The sequence below is a fragment of the Centropristis striata genome, chromosome 7, assembly GCF_030273125.1.
Source record: "Centropristis striata isolate RG_2023a ecotype Rhode Island chromosome 7, C.striata_1.0, whole genome shotgun sequence".
Taxonomy (NCBI): domain Eukaryota; kingdom Metazoa; phylum Chordata; class Actinopteri; order Perciformes; family Serranidae; genus Centropristis; species Centropristis striata.
The window spans coordinates 28219515-28246562 of record NC_081523.1 but is presented as its reverse complement, the minus strand read 5'-3'; the positions used below and the strand labels follow the sequence as shown (position 1 = coordinate 28246562).

General features: G+C 40.3%; 1 protein-coding gene across 1 annotated transcript in view; it reads left to right on the top strand.

The window, feature by feature from the left end:
• Positions 1 to 13673: 13673 nt before the first annotated feature.
• Positions 13674 to 27048, top strand: part of galnt9 (polypeptide N-acetylgalactosaminyltransferase 9) — a 109086-nt gene continuing 95711 nt past the window's right edge. The window contains exon 1 of the mRNA XM_059337304.1: positions 13674 to 14366. Within this exon, the coding sequence (XP_059193287.1) occupies positions 14126 to 14366 (241 nt within the window). The 5' untranslated portion in view covers positions 13674 to 14125. The remainder of the gene's footprint in view (positions 14367 to 27048) is intronic.

The window sequence follows — 27048 nt, the reverse complement described above, 5'->3', positions numbered from 1 at the left end:
AAACTCTGATCCTGTATTTCACACCTCAAGTGTTAACGTCGCCCCCCTACACCGTACAACACCGCTCTGCTGCGTGTCAATCGGTCTGCTGAAGATAGAGCTACATCTCAACTTTTAACGGTTACACTGTTCAGTAAGTACATGAAGTATCTGATAATGTTGTATTTTAATATTAATATTACTCTTCGGGCACCCGGTCATTTTGCAGTGGTGAGCAATGGTATCTTTACTCGTCACGCTGTTACTTACCATCCGAACACCTGCTAAATTGTTTTATGAGCTAGGGGTTAGCATGCATGCTGGTCTCACTGTAACATAAAAATTGAGTAACAGCAGTAAATGGTAAGTTTGGCTTGACGTTTTGGCTGTGTGAGACTAGTAATGCACTTTGTAACCATAGATATAAAACGTGATAAAATGATGCTATGGTTCGGAGTTGCTAGCTAGCATGCTAAAGTGGTGCTAACGCTAGCAAGCCCTTCGTCCAAAGTCATTTCTACATTTTTTTGTTGTTTGCAAAAATAACACAGCTCTTGGTGAAGTATAATATAATTTTTGTCAATAACAAACACACACTGTGAAATTGCGGTTTTGGACAGACTGCTCATGTTTACCGTGCCAAAACAGCACCATGTCTTTTTACTGGGTCACACCGAAATATCACTATTATTTTGAGAGGGGGTTATATTTCTAAGTGTCATATGGTTTATCTTGGGAGACACTTCAATGTCGGTTCCCTCAATGACATGAAAATAACTAACATTATTTATTTCTGTGCCTTATCTCTTTTAAATGTGTACACAGTAAAATCAGCATATACCCAAATTAACACTGTAAGAATTGATCTTAACACTTTTAAAGTGTCTTTACACAGTAAAATCAGCATACCCAAATTAACACTTTAAAAGTGTTAAGATCAACTCTTACAGTGTTAATTTGGGTATGCTGATTTTACTGTGTAGTGAACATCATGCCTTGTGTATCCCAAACTGATTCTGGTCTGGTGGCTGTCTGTTATCCCTTTGTTACATATGTAACCTGGTTCCTGTGTTACATGTCTTCTTCCCTAATGTCCTCTTTCCCTAATGTAAGGGATAGAGTAGTCCACCCAATGCAAATTAATTGGGTTGGAAATTATATATATATATATACAATTTAAAATAAATCACTGCAAAATTCCAGTCATACAACCTGTAGATTAAGCAAGACTCAAGCAACACCTACACCCTGTGTTGACAGCCAAAATTAATTTGAAGTTTGCTCCAATTTTATAATTACTGGAATGAAAACACACTAGACCATCAACATATAACCCACCGTACATCCTTTGGAAGACGCCTGGAAACAAGACAACTGGTGTCAGAGGAGGGGAAGGTGCAACAAAAACATTTACCCCCGAGAAAGCGGAGAATAATTACCTGCGTGTGGCTTGAAATGGAACAGTTGAACAGTGCACAGATTAGAATGCATCCTCCAGTGCCCATTAATCAAACACATTGGAATTAACTTTCAATTGACTTTCTTACCCTTCCGCATAAAATAGATGGCACGGCTGAAAAATGGAGTGAGCAACCAATCAGTAGTTCAAACATGGTTCGTCACGCTGGATGAAAAAAGTAACAACAGAGGAGCTTCAACTTTCATTTGGAATTCAAAGTAATGAGAGTCAATCTGAAACCCCAGTCGTGCTTTCATTCCATGAAGATTCTCCATAACAATGGGCAGCATATTTAATGACTCAATACGAGGGAAGATGAATTGTGGGTTTTGTATGTTCTGAAGATCCATTACCCTCCTTTGTCTCCCTTTTATTTAAGTCCTCCTTTAATAATCCTTTTTCTTATTGCTATGTATTTCAGGAAAAAAATCTCTTCTTATTAGATTTTCAAGACAAAAGCAAGCCAGACTTTCCACTTAAAATGCTTTAATGGACAATGACATTGATTTTAATGGGGCTGTAAGTGACTAAAAGCATTTTTTTATTCAAGAGTTCCTGTGATTATTCTCTTATTGATTCTGTCAGATTATTACCACACCTGAAAATGTGCTTCACTTTTGTCCTTCTTTTATTGCTCACAATGGCCATTTGATTGCTGTATGCTCAGGGAGGCATTCAAAGCAATGGTCTGGGTTATAGGCTTATTTGCGTTCTTTTCTGAGAGTTAAATAATAAAATTATTGTCACTCTCATGTCTGTACAGTAAATACATGACTACAGCCTGCAGCTGGTTAGCTTAGCTTGGTAAAAAGGGAGGAACAGCTAGCCTCGCTCTGTCAGATAACAAGTTACAAATCCAGATTTCAGGAACTCACTGTTCCTGTGCAATTAAAAGTCCAGCATGTAAACACCAAAATGTGATTTGTTGTTTTTTAAGTCTGGTCACACCACAAAATGCTGCTCTCGTTTCTAGTAGCTGTAGGTGCTGAGCTATCTGCTAACATACTAGCTAGCTGGAGCATGCTAACTGCAAAATGTTGTACTGTTCTCCATTTTGTTCTCAGGAATTTAACCAGGTTTCATTGAGGAGGAAAAAAGCTCAGGACTTAAGTTTAGGACTACACACATCCTCCTCGGGTGGTCACATTTGCAAAAGTCGAGAAGTCATTCTTTCAACTCCGGTTTGTTTATGAGCTGTCCTAATGTGGAAACAACATGGATGCTTCACAGATGTGTTGTACTTTGTGTCTCAGAGCATTTTAGACAGCATTTTAATTCCCTAAAACTAGTAAAATATAACATTATCAGGGTTAATGCGAAAAATATTACATATTACAAACTACATTTAAGATAAAAATCGATGTTCAATACATCCATCCATCAATCTATTTTCATATGCTTATCCAGGACTGGGTCGCGGGGCCAGGAGGCTAAGCAAAGTATTCCAGACGTCCCTCTCCCCAGCGACAACGTCCAGCTCCTCCTGAGGGACCAAGAGGCATTCCCAGGCCAGATATAATCCCTCCAGTGTTCTGGGTCTTCCCCGGGGCCTCAGCTGGCTCCTCTCGATGCAAAAGAGTAGTGGCTCTACTCCGAGCTCCCTCCAGATGTCTGAACTTCTCACTCTATCTCTAAGGCTGAGCCGAACCACCCTACGGAGGAAACTAGTTTCATCCGCTTGTATCTGCGATCTTGTTCTTTCGGTCAAGACCCAAAAGTCGTGACCATAGCTGAGGGTTAGAACATAGATGGACTGGTAGATCGAGAGCTTCGCCTTTTGACTCAGCTCCTTCTTCACCACAACGGTCCGGTACAACGCCCGGGTTGCTGTTGACTTTGCACCACACAGTCTGTCCATCGCACGCTCCACTCCACCCTCACTCATGAACAAGACCCCGAGACTCTTGAACTAATAAAATGTTTCATACCATCAACTTAATATTAACTGTCATCCACTATGTTTCTGAGTAATATGTCAACTCCGCAAGTCATGTGCCAAAATCATTGACACTTTCTGAGTTGTTCTTCCAACTTGAGGGGGAGTTCATATGAATTTTCCCATTAGGGAACCAATTTTTTTCAGATTATTCAGACACCACATAAATGCAGGGTAAGCTTTAGAATAGCTTGAAGGAGGATTGTTATCCTTTTTGACAGATTAAGGCTAGCTGTTCCCCCTGTATGTAATGTTTATGCTAAACTAGGCTAATCAGCAGCTGGCTGTAGCTTCGTATTTAGCATACAGACATGAGAAGGGGTATGGATCTGCTTATTTAACTCTGCAAAAAAGCAAATCATTGTTCCCAACATTTCTAACTATTACTGTTTCTTGAAAAGTAAAACTAACGTGAAGTGCAATGTGAGGCAAACATGCATATGTGCATATTTCAATATTACTTTTTGACTTAACTAAAAAAAAAAATACATTTTTGTGTTTACAATGTCTTATTTTTATTTCTCCTATGCAACATGAAATGCACAGGCTCAATCTCTACTGATCCTGGCTGGATAATGTCTTCCTGATGGATCACCATCCTACTCCACTGGCTCACTGGTTACCATCATGGATCACTATCTGGCTGCATTCTCATTACCGGTACTGCCATGGACCACTATCTTGTCATGCTCCAAAGACATCAAATGACAAATCAAAGCCACAAACACATGAAATTAGCTTCAGTGTGTGTTGTGATAATCTGCATGATGTTGATGTTGTCGCCAGAAGGACATATTCCAGCTCACTGATGGCGGTTAGGAAATAAAAAAACCCTCATGGAATTCTGATTTACAGCTGCAGTATGTGATAATAAATACAACTGGTGGACTATCATTTCATCCTACCTCTTGCTCAAACATTACACACTGACTTGCCTCTGGGGTGGAGGCCCCTCCACACAGCCCCCAACCTCTTTTTCTCTCTATCTCTTTCTGCCCTCAAATCAGCCATCAGGGAGTGTGTGTATGTGTGTCTGCGTTTTGGGATTCTGAATGGAGAGCATTGCGCAGACGAGCGATGACCCAAAGTCTCCTGCACCCGCTTCGACCTCAGCTGCCGCAATCCCCTGTGGCTTCCCCTCCCTCCATGCACACCTCAGCCACCGCACGGCCAGATCCATTCACCACCACCCCCTCCCCTCCTCTCTACACCCGCCCGCATGCCCCTTTCACTGGCAGAGCCACATAATTATTTTCTCTGGGAGACACGCTGCTAGCATGTGCCTCTATCTTTAATTACAATTGAGCCAAAGCGGGCTTTAACAGAGGGGAACTGACGTGCTGCTTTGATGTCAAACTATTCCCTCCATTTTTCTTTCCTGGCAAATGGAAGAATACTTACATGTCAAGCCCATTCTGACCACACAGCATCATATTCTCTCTGGCAGTATGTAAAGCATGGTGTTGTTACCCAAAGCAGCTTGCAAAAGCTTGGATCCGGGGCTGGTTTTGGGGTGGTGACGTTAGCTTAACAATGGTCAGCGTGTTGTTCTCCTCTGCTCCAGTCTGGCCATCTGCAGGCTTTGATCCCCACTGCCAACGACGACTTTGTTCTTTTTGGAGTGAACACTGGCTGCAGGGATTAGTATGTGTGTGAGGAGAGTCTGGGCGTCACTGCGCTTATAATGTTTGAGTGCCTTCACTATATGTACAAAATTGCATTGTGGTGAGATAATGGGTTTTAAAAGACTGATACAAACAATATCCTAACATCAAAGCTGGTATTATGCAAAAATGATACTCAGTATCTTTAAAATTCAAACTAAATATTCAGTGTTTTCCTTTGAATGTATTCCTGTTAGCATATGAAACAGCAATTAGTCAACACTTTTGAAAAACAGAATCTTAAGTGAGCCACCACACATGTTTCATTTGTGTATGCAGGAGTATTTGTGCAGACACTGGTTTGTATGCACATGCATGGCAGCTTGTTTGTGTGTGCGTGCTTGTGCTGACTGATTAGTGACTAGCTCTGTGATTGCTGCTGTGAGCCTGTGATTAGAGCGTTGGCTGAGATGTTGGCTGCTGGCTTGTTTGGCCATGAACGAACAAGAAACTGGACTGAATCAGCGGCTTTGCGTCTGCCACCTTCTACTGAGCGAGACCGACCGCTTTCTGTCCCTGATACCCTGAGCTCAACCCAGCAAACACTTTGTTGTGTAAACAAAGCATCAAATATGAAAGCTGAAACTGTCTATTGTCTTCTACGGCTATTGTGTGAGTCATGTTGTGAGAATGGGTCCTAATATCCTGCTGGTATCCGTTGAACACGTCTCACCAGTACCACTTTGGAAGTCATTCTTCCCAGCATTGCATTTCAGGATGATGTTGAACTCTTTTTATGACTGTAATTATCACACAAAATTGGTGTGTATGCACATGAATATGTTGGAAAACAAAACAATTTAAATGTTGTTGAATATAACTAGAAATAAGACTCTGGTTCAAACAGTCAGCTGCAAACACATTCACCTCAAAGGAACAGTAAGTATGAAGCCAGCAGGTGCTTAGCTTAGCTTAACTTAGCTTAATTTAGTTAAAAGAGTCAAACAGGAGGGAATATCTTATCTGAACTCGGGTTGCAAAAGGCTGAAGCCAATCCCAGCTAACATTGGGCGAGAGGCAGGCTACACCCTGGACAGGTCACCAGACTAACACAGGGCAGACCCATAGAGACAGACAACCATTCATTCCTATGGGTTATTAAGAGTCATCAATTTAACCTAAGCTGCATGTCTTTTGACTGGGAACCTACGCTGACCACATGTAAACTCATCACAGAAGAGCCGCAAGCCAGATTCGAACCCTTTTGCTGTGATGCATGAGCCCTACCCACTGCACCACTATGTGGTTTTTTTGTTGTTGTTATGTTATGTTATGAAACACATTCCCATTTAAAGTTCTGAAACAGTCACTGTTTTAAACACATAGTTAAGATTGTGAAATGTAATACTTGGTTGAGTTTAGGCAACAAAAGTACTTGGTTAACTTTAGAAAGAAGATCAGTGTTTGGGTCAGAATAATTACTTCTGTACATTACTGCTGGACGCAGTTATGTAATATATTTATTAACAAAAGTTATTTATTATTTATTTATTGAAGTAAACTTAAAATAGCAATGCTGACTTTTGCCCATAACAGACTTTGTCTGTCTTTATACTACGTGGCCTCACCACCTCCTGTGCTCCTGTCATATTTACTACAACTGCCAGAGTTACGGCCACTATTTGATAACAAATGTCAATATAGGTTGGAATAACCTGTGCCCCCTGGCTCATGGTTACATGGGTTATCTAAGATTTGTAGTGAATGACTTCATGTAGGTTAAGTGTAACCATAAGCAGTAATGCCAGATCAAACTAATTCGATATAAAGCATTGTTTTGTGACCTTTAAAAGTGTTGTAGGCATTTTTAAAAAAAATGTTTGGACAGAGTCAGTCAGCTGATTCCAGTCTTTGTACTCGGCTGAGCTAACTATTGCCTGGGATTTGCTTCATGTTTCACATACAGATGTAGGAACTTTAAACAAGATAGCAAATAAGCTTATCCCCCACAATGTCACTATAAACTTCCATTGAACTACAGTTTCTTTTTCTTTTTTTGCTTTTTTTTTTTCAATTTCAGATGTGACTGTAGTTAACCTGGCAAAACATATCGTCCCGTAACCACAAGATTGCTGGTTCTTTCTCCAGCTCCTCATGTCTGCATGTCAGAGTGTTCTTGAGCAAGACACTACTCCAAGTTGCTCCCAGATACTATAATGGCTGCTGGATGCTCCCAATAATTAGGATGGGTTGAATGCAGAGAAACCATTTCCAATTTCTTTTGTGTGATTGTATATATAATAATAAATAAAAATCTACTATATTAAATCAGACGTAAGGTATGCTTGCACATCATACCTATGAACTAGCTGGTTCAGACTTCATGCTCTCCTATCCCATTATACTGTTAACCACTGCTTGCAAACATTTTAGTAGAATAAAGCAATGCTGTTCTTACATTTGCATTTCTTTTTTGGATTACAGAAAATACTTTAAACACATTTCAGTTTTGTCTCAGCAACAGCATTATTGTATGGGAGTACCTTGAGATGCAAACAGAGTAGAGAACTGAGCAGAGGATTTGCTTGTAATTACAGCTGATTCCGCTTTAAAGGGTTTAGCGTTGACAGTATAGAAATCCCAACAACAGCCCCATCAATGCATCGTAATGCGCTAATTGAATTAACCAACACATATAGCTGCATACATTTGTTTATGTGTGTGTTTGTGTGTGTGTATGAGCTCAAATGTATGCTTCTCAGTGCATTTTAATATCATTTCTGTATCCTTTTGTAAATCCATCAATAGCTGTTTTTTCCCCCTCAGTATGAAATACCCGCATCCATTGTCTCACCCAGAAATTGAAAACATAAACTGTAGGAATGCTCACAAGCCACAGAATATCAATCAGTCTGCAAACAAGTTGGAGGTGTCAGCAGAGTAATGACTTTTGTTTGAGAAAGAGTCCATAGCTGGTGCACACAGGGATTTAAAACAATAATCTTTCCGGCATAATGACTAGGTAATATGGATAGTCCATTTATCTTTGATTAGATTTTTTGATGCAGGGATTCATTCCCTTGACTCCCTGTTTCATTATTCTTTCTAATTACCTGCACCGATTCGCCCATCAAGCATCGGTACACTGGCAAGATGTAATTGCTTCAGCCATAAATCAAGAAACATTTGGGTGCGTCTGGAGAGCTCCTTCTCCATTAATACAAACACATTGAGAAGCCAGGCTTATGTTCATATTGATAAATCCAATCATTCATTTTGACATTTCATATTTGATGTGCTCAGTCTCCAGCTTAATGTTTGGCTAGTTCTTACACTGATAATTCCTGTCACTGCTTTGTTTGACAACAGGCGTACAGAAGTAAAGCTGCTTCTGTCTTCATCTCATTAACATCAAGATTTGCCCTGTCCCCACTTGACAAAAAAGCACTTTGCATTTGTGATTGGGATGCCTCTGAGTGATGCGTTACAGCCACAGTTGTCTGCCAAGGTCAAGGAGCACATTGTTTCTTAATGAGGCCTTAGCTTTGATAAACACTCAGCTCCTGGCCTCCAGTGTTGCTTCATCTTTGAAAACCAATAACATGTGTAAAAAAATAAAATAAAATAAAATAAAATAAAAATTGGCCTGGACCTGAACACCATATATCCCAGTCTGCAGGGTTAATTTTTTAATATAGTTAAGGCATTAGGCAAATCAACATCTCCCGCAGCAGCAGTGCAGTGGGGAGAAGTGGCTGGAGGTGGAATGTGAATGAGCTAAGTTAAGGCAGACAGAACTGGGGCTTAGCTGTTAGCCTGAGGGTCAAAGTGATAATGTATGAACTTAGCTCTGGCAGGCGAGCAGACAGCATTATATTAGTGACCAATGAGTGTCTCAGAGTGGGTGCTTTATTCTGAAAGCGACACAGCGAGTGTGTGTGTCAGCTGATCAGGGACAAACATGGATTATTATTATCAGCAACATCAGTACTACTGTTCCTGCTGCATCAGATTTGTCAGTTTTTTCCTTTTTCACAATGGTCACACTGACCTTGATGTAGCTTGTAGTGAATTAGATTTGTTTGTGTTTATGCCAAAGCATTATGCACATTAGGCAGTGTGAATACAAATGGAAACAATTCTTTCTCGAAGGAAAAAATAACCTTGTGTATTTTAGATGAAAGTTGGAGGTTGGACATGCTAAAATAATTTATTTTTAAACAATGCATATTTTCCTTTGTGCTTGCAACTCTTAGTTTGCTTAAACTGAATACAAACTACCTCACGGTTAAAGACACCACAAGGTCTTTCTTTCATTAAATTCTATCAACACATCCAAGAGCATGTTTTCTATTCTATTGGAATGACAAGGGCACGGGAGCATGTGGCATGTGGAAAGTTTAAACCTGCATCAACTGTTAAATAAACAACCAAAACAAAAAAGCTGATGAAAAGTTATTTTGATCTCTCACTCTGCTGGTAAATGTATTCCTGCAGTGCGGTGGATGTGTGTGATCTGCTGACTTCTGGCTGTCCTTGCTTAATAGCATCTTGTCTGAACACATTCACTCTGCCAGGCCATGTCGGCCTCTTGTGAACTGAACAGGGAAGAGCAGCTTCACCTGACAAGAATGCCCAGTGTACTAAAATTACTGGAGTGTAGCGAACTAAATGGTCTCCAACAAAGCACTCACCACCTTGGGTTTTACAGTAGTCTTTGGGGCCAAGTCTTCTCTAGGCTCCCACCTGCCTGTATGTCCTGCATGGCCCATGTATAGCAGCCTATAGTCATTTTAAAGCTGCACAAATGAATACATTCATATCATTACACGGCTTTGTTGAATCCTTGATTCTGATTGGTCAGCATTAAATGGCCTGTTATTTCTGATAAACAACGCTGCAATGTATAACAGACTTTTGTTATGGATGCAGTTGGGATCATGTACTCTGGAGGACCACGTCCAATCATATCAGTCCATAGAAATAAAATCAGCTGTGGCAAAGATGTAAAAAAGCAAACAAAAATAGCTGGCTATCTTATATTAATTTCAAAATATTTGGAGAGAAGAGCACTTTCAATTCATGGTTAATTGTTGATATGCCCTCAGTAAAAGAAAAACGGAAAAAAAGGAAGAAGTAGTAGAAGCAAGAGAGGTTAATAAATGCTGGTCAACAGAGAAATCAACAACATTAAGAAGACCCCTAAAAGTAAACACTAAAAGGCACAAAGCTCTTAAAATGGACTGTACATTATCTGGCCAAACCAAATGGAACAAACACAGAGCTAATGACTTGTTGGTAAACATAGAGGAGCATTTTATTGCAGAAGTACATGATATTTTTCATTATATCATTATATATATATAACATTTTATAGTGTTGGTAGAGACCAAAACCGAGCTACCATAGGAGAATATTGGACCTCCATGGTCCTGAAACACAACTGCAAATGTATGTTTAAACAGGCAATTGTTAACTAACACATTCACCATCTTTGAAAATGAAAAAAAAAAATGTATTTACCCAAAAAGATTTTATTTACCTTTTATTTGGTTTCTGTTATTTGGCACAACATCACAAAAACTTGATGAACTTTGAACTGCAGCTAATGTCTTGTTCTTAGCTAATGTCTTGTTCTTTCCTACAAGCATGAAGCCATACCTGTATCAATCTTGGAGCTCCATCCACTATTGTCTAACAATGGTTTAGTTTCTGGGGGCAAAGGCCAATATATCTGGGGTTCTGGTATAGCCAGCAAATATCCAGATAATGGATAATGTTTATTATTGTTTACAGTCTGATTAGCAACTTGAGATGTGAAAATGGAGTTGAAATTGAGAGGTAACTTCTATAACCTTCTATGATTGTTTTTGCATACATTAAAAAAAAAATCATAAGAAGCCAAATCGTTGTCAGACGATAGTCAGTGGGTTCTGAGATTGCATTTCGGACATTGCATTTTTTCATTCCGCCTCCCTTTCCCCTTAAAAAGGACAATTTACCTGCACACAACCAAAGCCCGCTCAGTTGTGATTGGTTAGTAGTAGCCTACAACATTGCTATAAATAGACTACAAACAGAAACCAGAATGCTTTCAATGCCAAATTCTAGTGTCCTAGAACAAGCTGTGCTGTTCTGTTGTACAAGCTAGCAAACACACACTGTGCAAAAGGTTCGGTGCGTATTCAATTTTGCAGTTGAAATTGCAAATAAGATAGCTAGCACATTTAGAATTCAAAAACTTACTGACAATTGTGTTTGTTTACTTGCTAAATGCCCTGGTCTTGAATACAACTGCTAAGAAGCTGGTACTTGTTCCTGGCTTGTAAACTACAGTTTGTACTGTAAGTTGTATCTTTGTTTTTTCCCTTCAGTAATGAGAAAATATACATTTGAGTGTCACTTCAACAAGTGACCATTAAAAGACATGGACTTGGACTTTCATAGGCTATTTAAAACTACTTTAAGGACATCTGCTCACATTATCAGCACATTTGTGATTAAGACAGAGCATATAGGTTCATACACACATTTTGAGAGACATCCAGTGTTGTAAGCAAGATATTCACTGTGGTAGCTCCTACCTTATGTTTCCTTTGAGCACAGATCTGGTGAAAACATAGCTGTAGATACTGCAGCAGTACTAGGTGCACACAGTCCCATCCAGCCTGTGTCCTCCCACTGAATCTGTTCAAGTGGCTTATGTAGAAACAGAGTAGGATGACTAAGGTGCAGCTGGCAGTGACCCAGGTTAATATGGTTAAAACACTTGAGTGCCACTGTCTGCAGTCGCAGGGGCATGTGGGGTGCAGAATGCAGAAAACACAAGCCTTCAGAGAGTCTTGTAGAGGAGCGCGGGGGGCAGTGATACAGTAGCTGCTGTATAAGCAGCTAAGCTGAGGCCTGCATGGTGGCTGAGGTGGCTGTAACAGTGATTTCCCCACAGTCTGTCTGTTTGTGCAAACCTTCAGTTAAATCAGCACCTTTTGTAATGGGGCTCATGTGCAGCAGAAATCCTAATTAAACGCTGCATCTGAAGCCAGTTATTCCAAACGTAATTGTCATACAAAGATGGGAAACAAAAGCTTGCGGGGCTGGAGACAAAGCACATGGGCTACAAAGGGTTGATGATAGGAAATCTAGTGTCATTAACAACATGTTTGCAGAGACTTTGAGGACTATATCCAAAGCTCTCTGTGCACTTGAGCATGTTAAAATTGTGTCTTGATTGAAATGATGAGGTCATGCACTTTGTAGTGCATACTCAACGCCACTTCTCTCCAACTCTGAAACTGATTTCCGAGAGGATTAAAAATAAAAGCTCTTGAATCTCCTCTCAGAGAAGCAGAATTGATTTCATCTTGAAGGCATATACCATCAAGGCTTCTAAAGAGGTGTGAGAATCCTTAAAGATCACATTCGTAGCACAAGTCCTTTGAGAGAATGGTGTATAAAACTTTTTTTTTTTTTTTACTGTTACAGCCGCCGTCTGATTATTGGGACAGCAAAGAAAGTGAAAAGTATAAATCTGAGATCCTCTGGTTGGTGTGAAGTGGGATCAAAGTGCTTTGGGAAGCCTGTGCCATGTCTGGGCTCGCTTAATCAAGTAAAAGTACACAGTGAGACTAAATCTCTTTGTACATGATTTATTTGAGCAATAATTCATTTGGAATTGGAGATGAGGAGTTAGCAATGACAGGAGAGAGGTTACAGTATATTGAGCTGGGAGGACGAAGTAGCTGCTGTTGGTTTGAATCATTACTGCATTGCCATGGTATTTCCAATATCCTTAAGGATATTTGCTTTTAGCTGTGGGGTTTCTGCTGCACTTCACAGAGCCCAGTCACCAGCGTGGGCTGCAATGTAATTTTTGTTGTTGTTGAAAAGTTCTTCTGTTCTGAAGGTGGTTCAGTTAGAAATATAAAAGACATGCCACCTCCATTTCCCAAATGGGTTTGATTATAAATAGGTTGTTTATCTAGTCCAGGATATGTTTGTTGTTTGTTCTGATGGAATTAAAGCCCATCCGAGCATGTGATTATTGAAATGATGATTACACTCCTGAGGTTGACCATGCATGTATGCACAGCCCGGTTGCATAACATGCAAATTAAATCCTATATGCATGTAAAGTAAGGATGTGGCACGAGAGGTGAGATGAAAACTGTTAACCTTACAGATCAAACAGCAAATAACACATTTTCACAGTTCACTAACTGACACTGTACCAAGTGAAAGTATTAGCTGCTTTCATGCTGTTTATCTTATCCTGCGAGCCTAATACAGCTCGTGAATATTCATGATCAAGCCTCTAAACGTCAGGACGCAGCGGCGGCTCTTCCTCCCTGACAGAGAGCAGGAGAGAGGCAGGGAGGAGGAGGAGGAGAGACAGCATGCCAGAGCCCGGCTGCATCTCTCCCACACCGCATTTGAGGGCAAATCTGCTCTCAACTCATCCTGCTCTGCACCGCCAAACAAGAGGGAACAACAATGGACTGACGGAACACAAACACAGAGCGAAGAGAGACGGAGGGAGAGAGAGAAAGAGAGGGAGAGAAACGCCGCCTTGTTTATGAAGCATGGACATAAGCTCCTCGGGACAGATCGAGTGACCACAACGCCTTTTTTTTTTTTTAAAGGAGATGCCACAGCAAAGCAGTGATAGCAGGATGATGCTTCGATGCGAGCGGTTATTGCAGCGTATCTCCTGTAAGATGGACGAGACGTATTGGGGCTAAGGATCTGGCGACTTGCGGAGGGGAAAGATGTTTTGCAACTGCCGTGGGCTCTTCTACAGGATCAGTGCCTCCCGTGGCGTAATTTCTCGCTTGTAATATGTAGCTGAGGACGACGGCGGAGCGTGTGCAGCTGTTTCTCAGCCCCGTAGAAAAATATCGATCACCGGCGGTGGTCACCAGCAACCTTCCCCACCTTGAGTCCTCATGTGACGGGGTGTGATGCGAAGAAGTGAGCGCTGTCCGCGGTGCTGAACCGGATCTGTCACATCCACGAGTTGACCTTCTCTCCCCCGTGCAGAAAATTCATCCTCCTGCAACACACACACAGTTAAGGTGTGCAAAAAAGCAGGCCACCGCACATGGACAGCTGCTGGGCTTGACTGAGTCAGCCAGACAATAATTCTCTTTCATGGCTGTGGCACGCAAAATCAAAACTTTGCTGACCGTCAACATTTTAGTGTTTGTGGGGATTATCCTGTTCTCGGTCTACTGCAGGATCCAAGACCGATCCGAGGAGCTCATCCAGATAGGGCGTATGTCTGACCAGAGACTGCGAGCCAGGAATGGCAAAGTTTCCAACTTGGTGGACAGGCAGTCTATTCTCCAGAGGCTGGAGAGGCTGGAGGATGTGGTCTACAATCAGTTAAACGGTAGGCTTGAGCATCTTAATAGCAACATCCGCTACTTATAAGAAAGTCATCATCATAATGAAGCACATAATGACCACTGCGAATGAAACACTTTATGAATTTTGACTATACCTCATATACAGAGTGCAATATAGAGAACTGATTGACCAAACTGCCCTCCAGAATCTAAAAGGTGCATAGGCTGGAGTTCTCCTTAGACCTGAAGCATGACTCATGCATATTTCTCTGTCAGCCTGTAGCCTCATTTCTTCAGTAAAGCAGTGGAAAATCAGCTTGATTTGACACATGAAACACTGTCAGAGCGTTGGTGAGTGAAGGTCTGCTGCCTCCAAAGCACCACCACTGCTTGTTAAGAAGCTAATGAAGCAGGGTGATGCATTACAGTGCAATACTTGCTATATGTGCTTATACCATTTATGTTGATAGACTTTACTGGGCTGTTACTTTAACAGCCTATTAGACTGCGACACCCCTAACCCATAATTGACTTGTTGTAAACTTCACATAAACTTATGCGTTAAGTGTTGATGTGTTAGTTGTTCTGTATAGAATCCCGCTCAGAGGAAGTCTGTATCTCCAGCAGCAGCTCATTTCACTGGAGGCAGCGCTGCTGAAACATATCAGATTTAACAAGCTGTCTGAGTTTTGAAGGAGAGTCTAATGTAATGGCTCTATAACGGAATGACAGACTTGTATTTCATTACACGCCCATTAGTCTGTGAGGCAGATTTGGTCTCCTCAGCAGAAAAGCAACCTTTAAAATCAGGTTACATATGACTGTCTGTCTTACTCATGGTGATATTCTCCTGTGGGAAATCTACAATCACAACTGATGTTTAAGGCTTCACTCATACAGATGCTTGAAAAGACTCATCTGGATACAGTACAGGGGGGGAAAAATATCCAAGTTTATAACTCATTATAATGAGTATGGAGACAGTTACATCAGTGTTTAATTAAAAAAATGATTTACTTTATTGAAGCAAACAGAAGTTTACATCCTCAAATTCCATTTTAAAATCACATTAGAACCAAATTAACATGCATCAAATCAGTGATTCTTAATCAGGGGTCTGGGGACCCCTAGGAGTCACTGAGGGAGTTCCAGTGGGTCCCCAGAAAAATGGAAAAATAGTTAATTTTCACTTTTTAATTCACTATAAGTGTAAGCAAGATTCAAAACAGTGACTACTGTGATTTTTTCAGATATCTCCAAAGCAAAATCTTATCAAATGGGGTCCGTGACCTAGTATGTATTAATTTAAGGTCCTTGACACAAAAAAGGTTAAAAACCTCCACATTAAATTTGAATCATTCTATTACTGTTAACACATGCATTTCTATATTATAATAACTACAGGAAAAGTCGCTGTGGTTAAAAATAAACATATCAAGATTTTTTTTTTTTTTTTTACATCATATCAACATACCAATTAATCAATTTATCAGTAATCATTGTTTGGTCAATTAAAGGTCAAAATTGTGAAAAATGTCCATCGCAATTTTACAAAGCTCACATCTTCAAATGTCTTATTTTGTTAGAACAACAGTCCAAAACCAAAAAATATAATATTTCTTATAAGGAAAAGCAGCAAATCAATACATTTGTAAGCAGAACAAGCAAGGCATTTTTGCTTGAAAAATGAATGACAGAAACAACTAATCAATCACAAAAGTAGTTACATTTCTGTCGATAGACTAATGGATTAACTGTTTCATCTGTACTGACAATGCATGTAAATTATTTTACAACACCCAAGACTATGATTTTCTGCTAAAATTCTGGGTTAAAGGTCCAGAAACATTTTCTGTTTTATAAGTGGAGCAAAAAAAAAAGTAATCCATGGCTGACAGAGTGAAAAAATTGGATAGGCTCTCAGTGACTCCTGTGCAGGTCATTGCTGTAATGAAGGAAGCACATTTCTTGAATTTAATGTATTTTTTGGACTGCGCGGTGCTCACTCACAGGATGTTGAGGCTAAGTGGGATCATAAATAACATTTTCTCACCCTGCTTTGGTGGCATACTTCAATGTCAGTAATGTTGTATGAGAATACCACAGAAATGCTTCAGCACAAGCAGATCCTAACGACATTCAGTGGGGTGATGATCAGTAGCCGATTCAGTAACTGTTACATTTTAAACCTCTAACCTATTACCTTAATGGTGATGTTTTGAACCAGTGACTACAAAATAATGACAAATCAGCACTGTAGAAGGTTACTACTTAGATCGGTGTTACTGATTGATTGCTAATCTATCACTAAAGTCAATTTATAATCACTAGCTAACTGTTCTCCTGGGGGATTGTGACTTTATCATCTGTGTAAATTATAGGTTACTCATGCTGAACTAGGGCATTAAGCGATGGGTATTGTGTAGGAGGATGCAGGTCCTGCTGGTGAATTTCATGCTGGTCACCAGTAAAGGTCACATATATCTTAATTCCTCTTCAACTACAATTCGGCCCCCTGAAAGCTGTTAAAACCCTGATTTTAAGAACACATAGGAAATATGGAGAAAGTAAGAGTCTTGCTTTCTTTATCCAACATGCAGCAGCTCCTTCTAACTGGTTGCAATGTTAGAAATGATTCCAAAAAAAGTGTCCTGACAGTCCGTTTGACAGTTTGCTCAACAGCCAGTAGTTAAGGACGTTTCACAGCTTCATGGCCCCCGAAACAGTGCGACTGCGGACTGTTTCTGCATGATCTTGTTATTATGCCCAAGCCTCGGCAGCTATTTGAGGGTCACTCTGTCACTTTGAGTTATGCTTGGCATCTGGCACCCAGCCAGCAGCCATTGCCTCTCAAAAAGTACAATGCATCCTCTCAGTCACTTAGCTTTATAAAGAGACAATGCAACCACACAGAATCATTCTTGAGGGACAGAAACACACTGCAGAACTCTTTAAGGACTGAAGGGAAAATAACTTTACTTAATAAACATTTTCATTTGAAATTATACAACTGGGTCATCCAAGATAAAATTGTGTATGGATTATAACGCTTTGTCTGATGCCAATTTCGAGTGGGTGGATTTAAAAACCTGAAGTTTTATTGAGTAAAGTGTAATTGGGAATTGACTTTATTTTCCCTGAGCGTTGGCTGAAGGGCATTATCCTCCTCTACGTATCAAAATATGCCGTCTAAAGAACGTTTTGTCAGTTGTTTTGCTTGTGAACGTCATACAATCTCAGAAAACATGATATATTTGTACCTTGCGGTGCACAGTGGCTTTTCACTGGGGCAGTATCCTCGAAGGTACAGCTGTTGCACTGTTGAAAATTGTCTTGGGAACATATATGTACCTGTTTGGCCCTCAAAAAGGTACATAAGTCCAATAAATAGCCGATTGGAAATAGAGGTACAGTAGGAGTCAGTGTTTGGTACAATCTACATTGATGTACCTCCCAAGGTCTAATTATGTGACATAAATTAGCCATGTTTACTTTTTTTGAAGGCGCAGAAAGTACTTATCGTTTATATCCCCAAGCCAATCTCAAGGGTACGACACTGTTCCTTAAAGGGGACTACCCCACTGACAGCTGTTGTACCCCTAAAGGTACAAATTTCACTTCATAAATTATTCTCACAACTGACTCAACTTGCAGCACAATTGAGTCCAAGTATGGCTGGGACACACTTTTCAGGTATTTTACAAGTGGAGAGAGTAACAGTTGATTATGGCCTGAAGAGACGAACAAGCAATGAACTAAGTGCAAAGCTGGCACAGTCACCTACGTTTCCAGTTAGCAAAGAAATACAAGATAATAAAAACATCTTGGGCCCAGGTGTGAGTCTGAAATGAATACAGTAAATTCTGTCATAATTCCGTTGGGTATTAGGCTGTTACCATGGATTCCACATTGAGTTCCAGATGAATTAATTAATTCAACAAATCCAGTTGTTCAATGTGAGCCTGACAAATTCAGATTTTCAAGTGGAAAACAAACTACAGCAGGGTATCACTTTCCATGCAATCCAAGTCTGGAACAGAAAAAGGAATCAATTGTAGTTACGTAATTTTTCCTTGACAGCGACAATGTGTACCCAGGAGTGCACACAGGCTGGAAACGTTCGCTGGCTGTCACAATCCCGCCATGATTTGTCTTGAGCTCTTTAATGGCATACTTAATCATATCCTCATATCCCAGGTCACTGGCCCTTTTTCTAAAACGTGCACAGACCACAAATTGTATTCTGTGGCCATTGGGAATAACTATGGTGAGAGGAAGACTCAGCGCGCCAATAACTATTACCATGTCCGGCAGCAATATGAAGTAATTGCCCATTCCCTCTGTTGTTTATTGCCTACCAATAGTATGCCACAGGAGCTGCAGCATGGTCCAATTAGATTTGAAGGACATAAACAAGTCGCAGAATTCCGTTTTTATAGTCTTCTGATGGATGGTCACCAGACCTCCAACAGGAAAACAACGGTCAAGCTTTATCAGCAGCACATTCGGCGCAGAAATGAGCAACATAAGGGTTATCAGCAGCGCTGCTCTGCTGTGGATGCCATCGTCTTTGTGTAATCAGATGAGGGGGTTTTAAGCTTGTTAACAAGCTTATGAAGCAGCGTTTTGACCTTAAGTACTGCATTAGAACTAGCAAATACTTCCTTGCAGGTACTTACCTGCTGAAGCCCTATGAGTCTGACTGGCCTAAAAGAACACTAAACACAAATAAGATTAGCTGCTGTTATTTAAAGAGATAAAATGCCTATTTTTTAACATTAGAGTTTGACTGATAAATATTTTTAAGGTCAATATTGACACGGAAACTTAAACTGAGCTGTAGATATCAAACATAATGTGTTGTTGTTGTCAGTTAGTGCAGAAAAAGCATAATTTAATAATTAACCCACTGGTTACCCTACATTACGGTCCTACTTCTTTCAAGCTTTCTGTTTACACATTGGTGCATAATGCAGTTTAACAGTCTGACAGCACTCACAGTACTAACAACAGCAACAGTGCTGACGGAGTTAACAGTGTTAACCTGGTTGGGCATTACGCTTCTGTGATGACACCATCTCAATACCACAGGTGGGAACCATGTTAGCAACCATCAGCATGCATCCTGCCATGGTACCAAACCAATAAAACAGAGAAGCTCTGATTTTAACACACAAAGGATTGTGACATCTTTCTCTGCCCAGGAAACCATTATTCCACCATATATTTACAAAGCGAATAGTTGTTTACTGCTATACCAAAGTCACAATGGTCACAATTACTCACAACATGTTAAAAAATGGGGAAAAAGGGGGTAACATTTGTCCTTGTGCAAAAATTGCTTGATAGTCTAATTGCAGTGACGACAACGGTTCAAGATTTGTAACATTACAGTTAGGGGTTCAGTAAACTTGCAACATCCACAAAAATGTATTGAATGTTCCAAACTAAAATGATGGCCAAGAGAGCTGGTTTAGTGAGAAAGGTGCTGGGCAGGTTTATGTGAGGCATTCCTTAGCCTAGCCTGGATCATGGTGTGCCTCCTTTTTGCTGGCTGATATAATATTAGTTTTTAAAAATATATATTTTAATCCAAAATTCTGGTCATATCTTACACAGTGTACCATTTCTTAATGTTGTGTATTGCAACTTTCAAACAAAACTCTTAAAAAAGGAATCTAGCTTTAGACTGAGGCTATTATAATGCTACATACAGTTACATGTTTGGCTAGTTAGCTGGGCATGCTAATGACTGCAGCTTACGTTTTAGAAGGGAAACACACTGTTCAATCAATTCCTTATGAACTTTAACACAAAAAAACTCTGTTTACTCTTGTGTAAAAAACTCCTGTTTACTCTTCAAATCTTAACACAGCACAATGCACACCACTTCAAACTGTGGAGATATCCAAGTACTTATAGGTACGGTTGCTAAGCTATGATTGGATCCATCTTTCAGGCAAAAGGGGATGTTAAAAAATAAAGAGAAAGGGATAGAACAAAAACATCTAATGAGTAAAAAAACAACATCAACTTTTGTAACTCTCATTATGATAGCCTAAGGTCAAACCTAAATTGGATTGGACTCAGATGAAACTACCTGACCTTCCTTTTATTGCCTCTCTTTTTTCTACTCTTGTGTCAGCTGCTCTAAAAATAAGCTTCTTAAAAAACAGATATTGCTATTAGCAAGTGAATGTGCTACTATTCAGTTCACTCATCTGACCAGCGCTTGATGTGTCATTGCTCGAGCTCGGCTGTTGTCCCTCGGCTCACGGTCCTACTGAGTCTGTTGTCATCAGCCATGCATGTCACTCCCGGCCTTCTCCCAGTGCGTAGGTGCTGATGGGATGGCAGCCGCACAGGCCCAGCTGCAGCACCAGATATGCTTCTTATCTATAATGCCCAATTATGGCAAAGAAACCAACGCTGTTTATATGCTAAGCCTGCTGGGGCAAAGACTTGATGAGAAATGAGAAATGTCACACTCTCTCTCTCGTCCACGCTGACACACACTTGATGTTCTGACTGTATCTTAATGATACACATCGCGGTGTGCCTATATGTTGTTGTGCCATGTGTAATGGAGGTGGCTGCAGGGAAGCATGGTAAAGCCTGATGAAATGAAATATATTCCAATAATGATATGTAGATGAGGCTCTGGTCGACAAAACAGTTTCAGAGTCAGATAAGAATCAATTCCGCTCAGCCTTGAGGAATCACGATAATGAATTCAGCAACTAACCTGACAATCAGTAGTCAGCCACAGACAATAATGGCAATCTTAGATGGAGCAAGCATTTCTCCTTATTTACACTGTTGGCCTAAAGTCATGCAGTGATTACATTACTAACATTTAATGATGACATCCAATGAGGAAAGGACACAGAGACCAATATGCCAGACTGGATAATTGATGATGTAAAAATGGATTTTCATTGCCTCTCTGCACTTTGATTGTTTATCCATCTTTCTTTGAGAATTTTTACAAAATGGAACAAAAGTATTGTTAGAAATGTTGGAAATCTTGAAAGTACTAAGGGATATAACTGAATACACTATTCAGATATGAACAGATTATACACTACGAAAAGATACAAAGGGCATTCGAACTTCTGCAGTAATACTTCTATCTAAATTTAGCTGTAGACAGATTGACCGTAAACCATAATTTGGCTTAGCAATCACTCCAAAAGATGCTCCTCATCACTGGATCTTGCATCATAGTCATCAGATTCAGCCTTTACCATTTTACCCGGAACTGCTGGTAGTTCATGCAACTAGACCAGGAGTGTCAAATTGATCCATGCAAGAGCCGGTGTGGCTGTCGGTTTTTGCTTCAACAGATCAACTGAGATAAGACAGTTCAAATGATTGAATGGGTTGAGTTAGGTGTGCTCCTAATTGGTTGAAATGAAAACCTGCACCTACACTGGCCCTTTCATGGACCAGTTTGACACCCCGGACATAGACTGTCCTCCCACCAAAATTACCCCATGTGTCATTTGTACAGCATCTTAAAACGACGAAACATATTTATGTTTGTCGATAGCGCCACCCTCTAGTGAGCGTAGTAATTATGAAGGACGTCAAGGCAGAAGTTAGGTTATGGAGTGTGAAAGCTAAGGTGGAAAGAAAGTAAAGAATGACAAGGTCCACTTAGAGAGGGGGGAGGGGTTGTGTATGGGTCGAACAAACACAGGACTTTGACCCGGGTTTTGAGCCTGTTTGTGTACTTTGTCAGTGTTTTATTAGTTAATTTAATTAAGTTACGTAAATTAATTTCTGTGCGTAACCTGTGCATAGTGATGTCACGTCTACATCACACTTTATGTCACCTATGTTACTATCACACTTTTGGGAGTTATGTCCATTTATTTGACCTTTTTAACAATCTTTTGCTATGCCTAACCAAACTGCAACCAGTTCACAATTTCAATGACACATTTAAAACAGGGACTGTTACATTTAGGTCTGAGGATTTGTCGATCTCCTGACTGTGATATTACCAGTTCCATGGGATATATTTCAGGGTAGGAGTAAGAGACCTCTATGGTTGAATGGTTTGGGGAACATGAGGTTACATGGTGCAGATTTGCCGAATCAAAGGCGGCGTCCATAATAATCGTAATCAATTTTATCAGATGTATTCTGCGTTGCAGTATGGAGCTTGACTGATGCACAGCTGTTACACCTCTTGATGAAATATTGAGGTCAACATTGGCAGGGCATTCGATTTATGGAGGAACCTTTGTTTGGTTCAGAAGGCAACAGGGTGCTGATTGCAGTTAATTTAACAGCCACCAGTCTTATTAATAACAAGGAGGTTTTGGAAATTCCTCAAAGTACATTCAAAAGTGTACACAAATGGCCAAGAGAGCCTGTTTTTGTCAATAGCTTATATATTTTTTCATAGACAAGTTTATTTCTTGACCTCCTCCCACTGCATGTGCACCTTGATTTCTTGAAGTAAAGAAATAATTTGACCATTGACTGTTTGATTTGATTAAGTGAGGTAAATGTTTTAAATATGTATTTAAAATGTTTTTGTATAGGCTGTAAACACCTAAACTCATGCACTTATGAAGAATTAAAAAGGCAGAAATGAAAATGCACACAGAAAGGGGAAACAGTAGATAATTCCTAACACCGCTGATATAATTGTTTGAAATAAACAGATAAAGATAGCAGCTCCATATTTGTTGTTCTTGCACTGTCATGCCAGCTCTCGTTGGGCTTACATTTTGCAAAAGGACAACAATCCATTGTTTAGAGATAATTTGGGGGTCTAGTGCTACCAATTTCTAAATCAGAGTTGTTATCTTGCTGACATGCCTGCTGCTATTATGAGTGGCAGTGCTAAAATTAATACGGCTCCTCTCCGAGCTCTCAATATTTCATAGATTTGTTTTGGCCTTTGAAAGCTTTAAATCTCTCTAGATCGAGTTATTTTTCCTCTTCTTGAAGAGATCGCCGAATCCCCAACCCTCGCCTCACCATCAATATTTAGAACTCAGCTGCATCACTTTGGACATGCATAAATCCACTCTTGCTCTTGAATCATTCATTAAAAATGGGGTCATCTTTGAATTTGAGACTCTATCTTATAAAGGCCAAATCAGACACATTCTGAATGTTGCTGTATAATTTATGGCTGTTATGGGGTTTCATGTATCATGTAAGAGGGTTTGGACAAATGGGATGTGAGGAGCGAGTACAGAGACAGATGTATACTCCAACACGATGAGATTCAAATTGACGCCTTGCAGTGTGAGGATCCACATCCTGCTTTGGATGAGAATGAAGCTTGAGTGGAAGAAGCAGATGTTGGAACTGCTTTCTCGTGAGAGGATTAAAGTGCTGGTGGAGAGGTGGAGAGTGAATCTCACATCGGGTGAACAGTGAATGAAAAAAAAAACATGGAAATACCACTGGTACAATATTTGTTTTAACCTCCATTGAGTCCTTGTATCTGTAGCTATCTTAGTCACAGCACTACAGTGAGCAGCATGGGCCCTTAGTCATTGTCATCTTTTTCTGACCAGAACATAACAGCCCACTTGCTGGCTGCTTTTATACAAAGTGCCTCACAGGATCATGTGTACATACATTTTTAACTTGTGCAGGCGCCGAGGGAATAGAGCTCTTAATCCCCACAGTGTTCGTGCAATGCTCTGCCCACAGACGTACACGGTCCAATTCTTCCTTTCAAGAAATGTATTAAAAGCTTCTATTTTTGTTTGTAAGCAGCCATTTTTGGAAATAAATGCCGCTGTGCAAAAGAAGCATTTCGCTATTGATAAATTTATGAATATTCAATTGTTTTTTTCATGACTCTCTGCTTGCTTCTCAAGAAATTTCACGAGATGAAAACATCAAATGGAAAAAAGATGAATCAGAGACAGGAAAGGCAATTTAATTACCTCAAATAACCTACAAGGCGTATCAAAACAGGTCAGCAGCCACAGAAAAACAGAACCCTGCAAAAGATTCACAAAAATTTGCAGTTAAAGCCAAACAGCATCACTTTGCTGCAGTGCTGCTGACAAATATAAACTCTCCATCATGAGATTGCTTCTGCAGAATCTTTAAATTTATGGTGAAGCGCTACAGACAGACAGTGGATCAGATTTTCAGGCCTCTCATCCCATAATGGAATTTCCTTCAATCAAACAGAGGAAGTGGAAGGCAGGGGGAAGTAAAATGATGCAGCGACCAGAAAACAAATCTGGCAGGCATTGTCCTGCTTCCAGGACACATGCGGAGACAAAGAGGCCCTCCAGACTTGAGTCTACTGCTCTGGAGGGTATCTGTGTTATTGTGTGACACGGGCCGCTATGCCAGATGGCTTGTCCGTGACGTGCACCCCACCCATACTTGTCAAAATGCCACCACACTGGCTGGTGCAGGGCATGCTAAATCCCTCTCGCGGGAGAAGCCAGTTTGCAACCATTCAGCTCCAATTACAAATCTTCAGTAGCACCCGAGGATTTGAGGCCATCCAAATATGGTGATTACTCCGCAGTTCCTGGAGGGGTGAAGCTGAGAGCTGAGCTCTTCATTGGTATGCGCTGTTTACTTACTGTCTGTGTGTCCATCTGTTGATGAGGAGAACAGACGCAGCTCGATTTTTCTGTGGAGGCCACACTGGATGCTCGCCTTGCATAACAATTATCTGACATTATCCTACAGTTTCAAGGAATTTTAAATAGTCAAACAATAGTCAAGCCGGCAGAGACAGATATGAATAAGGCTAACTTTGTTTTATGTGGGACACATGTTCTGATAAGAGTTCGGAATATGTATTTTTCTTCTATTTCCTGAAGGGATGGTCTTTAAACTTTCCATGCCACATTTCATTTAGAAATTTTCTTGCAATAATTACTGCAAAAAGACCGAATGGTTTAGTTCATGTAAAATATTCAAAAACATGCAATGTGTGTGTGTGTTTTGGATCATAAAAGTCAATTTTCACATATGAAGGGGACAACAGTCATGTCAGTGTCAGGGCTTTATTTTCAACCAGCTGGGAGAACCAATGTGTTCAATGTGAGAAACTGTAGATGCGGATCAAAAATAGAAAGCACCTCAGTAAATAAATCAAATACACTCAGTCACCGGCCACTTTGTTAGGTCGATCTGTAACTCAAATATCTAATCAGCCCATCACATGGCAGCAACTCAAAGCATTTAGACATGTAGACATGGTCAAGATGAGCTGCTGAAGTTCAAAGTGTGCATCAGAATGGGGAAGAAAGGTGATTGAAGTGACTTTGAACGTGGCATGGCTGTTGGTGTCAGACGGGCTGCTCTAAGTATTTCACAAACTGCTGATCTACTGGGATTTTCACACTCAACCATCGCTAGGGTTTGCAGAGAATGGTCAGAAAAAGAGAAAATACCCAGTGATCTAAAATGCCTTGTTGATGCCAGAGGTCAGAGGAGTAGTGGCTGGTGAGTGTATTGACTAATATGTTTCTATTTCCACTCTTGATGTGTAATTTGGGCTATGCCAAACATATTGTTCCATTAAAAAATTAAGTTTTAAATTAGTTTTAAGTTGGAGAATGTTGCATTATTTAATAAGTCAAATAGTAGGGTCCAAACTAAATATTAACAGCCTGTGGAAGAATACACTGCTATGACATACAAAATATACAAAAAACATTGAGAAGGGGCTGTGTCTCCCTCAATGAGAAATTCTGTATCTGGCCTCAGGCCCCGCCCACCACGCAGGTAGTTTAGGCACGGTCTGTTTAGCCCGTTAGAAGAAACACCAGAGACATTCAGCCAGATGTTTGAACCGCCACACACAGGGAGTCTGTTGTTGCGACTAGCAGACGTATCATCATGGTAAGTGCTGCAGTTAGCGTCTTTAATGTTGTGTGTTAGCTTAAAACTGTCAGTTGCTGACACAGCGTTAGGGGTTGTGAAATATACAATAATATCTGCTACGGTGTTACAGGGCGTTTTTCGCTCTCTGGGCTGGAAGTTTAACGTTTCTTTTATTACTATTGATTGGCTTTCGAGATAGTGACGTGGCTAAACTAGCTTACCCTGCGAACGTTTGAACCTCAGATATTAGGGAAGGGCACAGACAGAGAAATATGAAACACCTCTCTACAACATAACATAATCAGAAGGAAAACTTTTTGAATTTTTTTAAACCTAAAAATAATTTATATATATAAAAACACGTTTCAGCCCCCTCCCCACCATAATAATATTCATACAGTCCCTGAAAGGTCTGAATTAGTGAACAGGCTTTTCCCCCCATCAGCCAGGACTTCACTTTTGACACTGTACCACATTTTCTCCTTTCTTGTCTGAAAATGTCACTGTCACAGTAACAAAGCAGCAGCCTGTTAAATCACAGCCATGAGTCATTTTAATGAGAGCAGAGGGGTATTTTAGGTCGGACACATTAAATCTGGTGCTGAATTTAGTTTTGTTAAACCAAAGAAGCCTAACATGATGGGGCTGGCCAAGGACTGGCTCTAATTCCCCATTAGGCACATAGATAGACAATCTGGCCACTCTTTAGGGATTCTTTGTGGGACAAAAGCACCTGCATGGCTCAAGCACTGTTTGAATAACCACTTCACGGTAATGGCCTTGCTACAGACTGCTTCTAAAATGCTTCTATGATTAGACATATAGAGCCTTTCAAGCCTCAGTTAACATCTGGGGCTTCTTTTTGGACTTAAGGTCTCTGTAAAAAAAGTT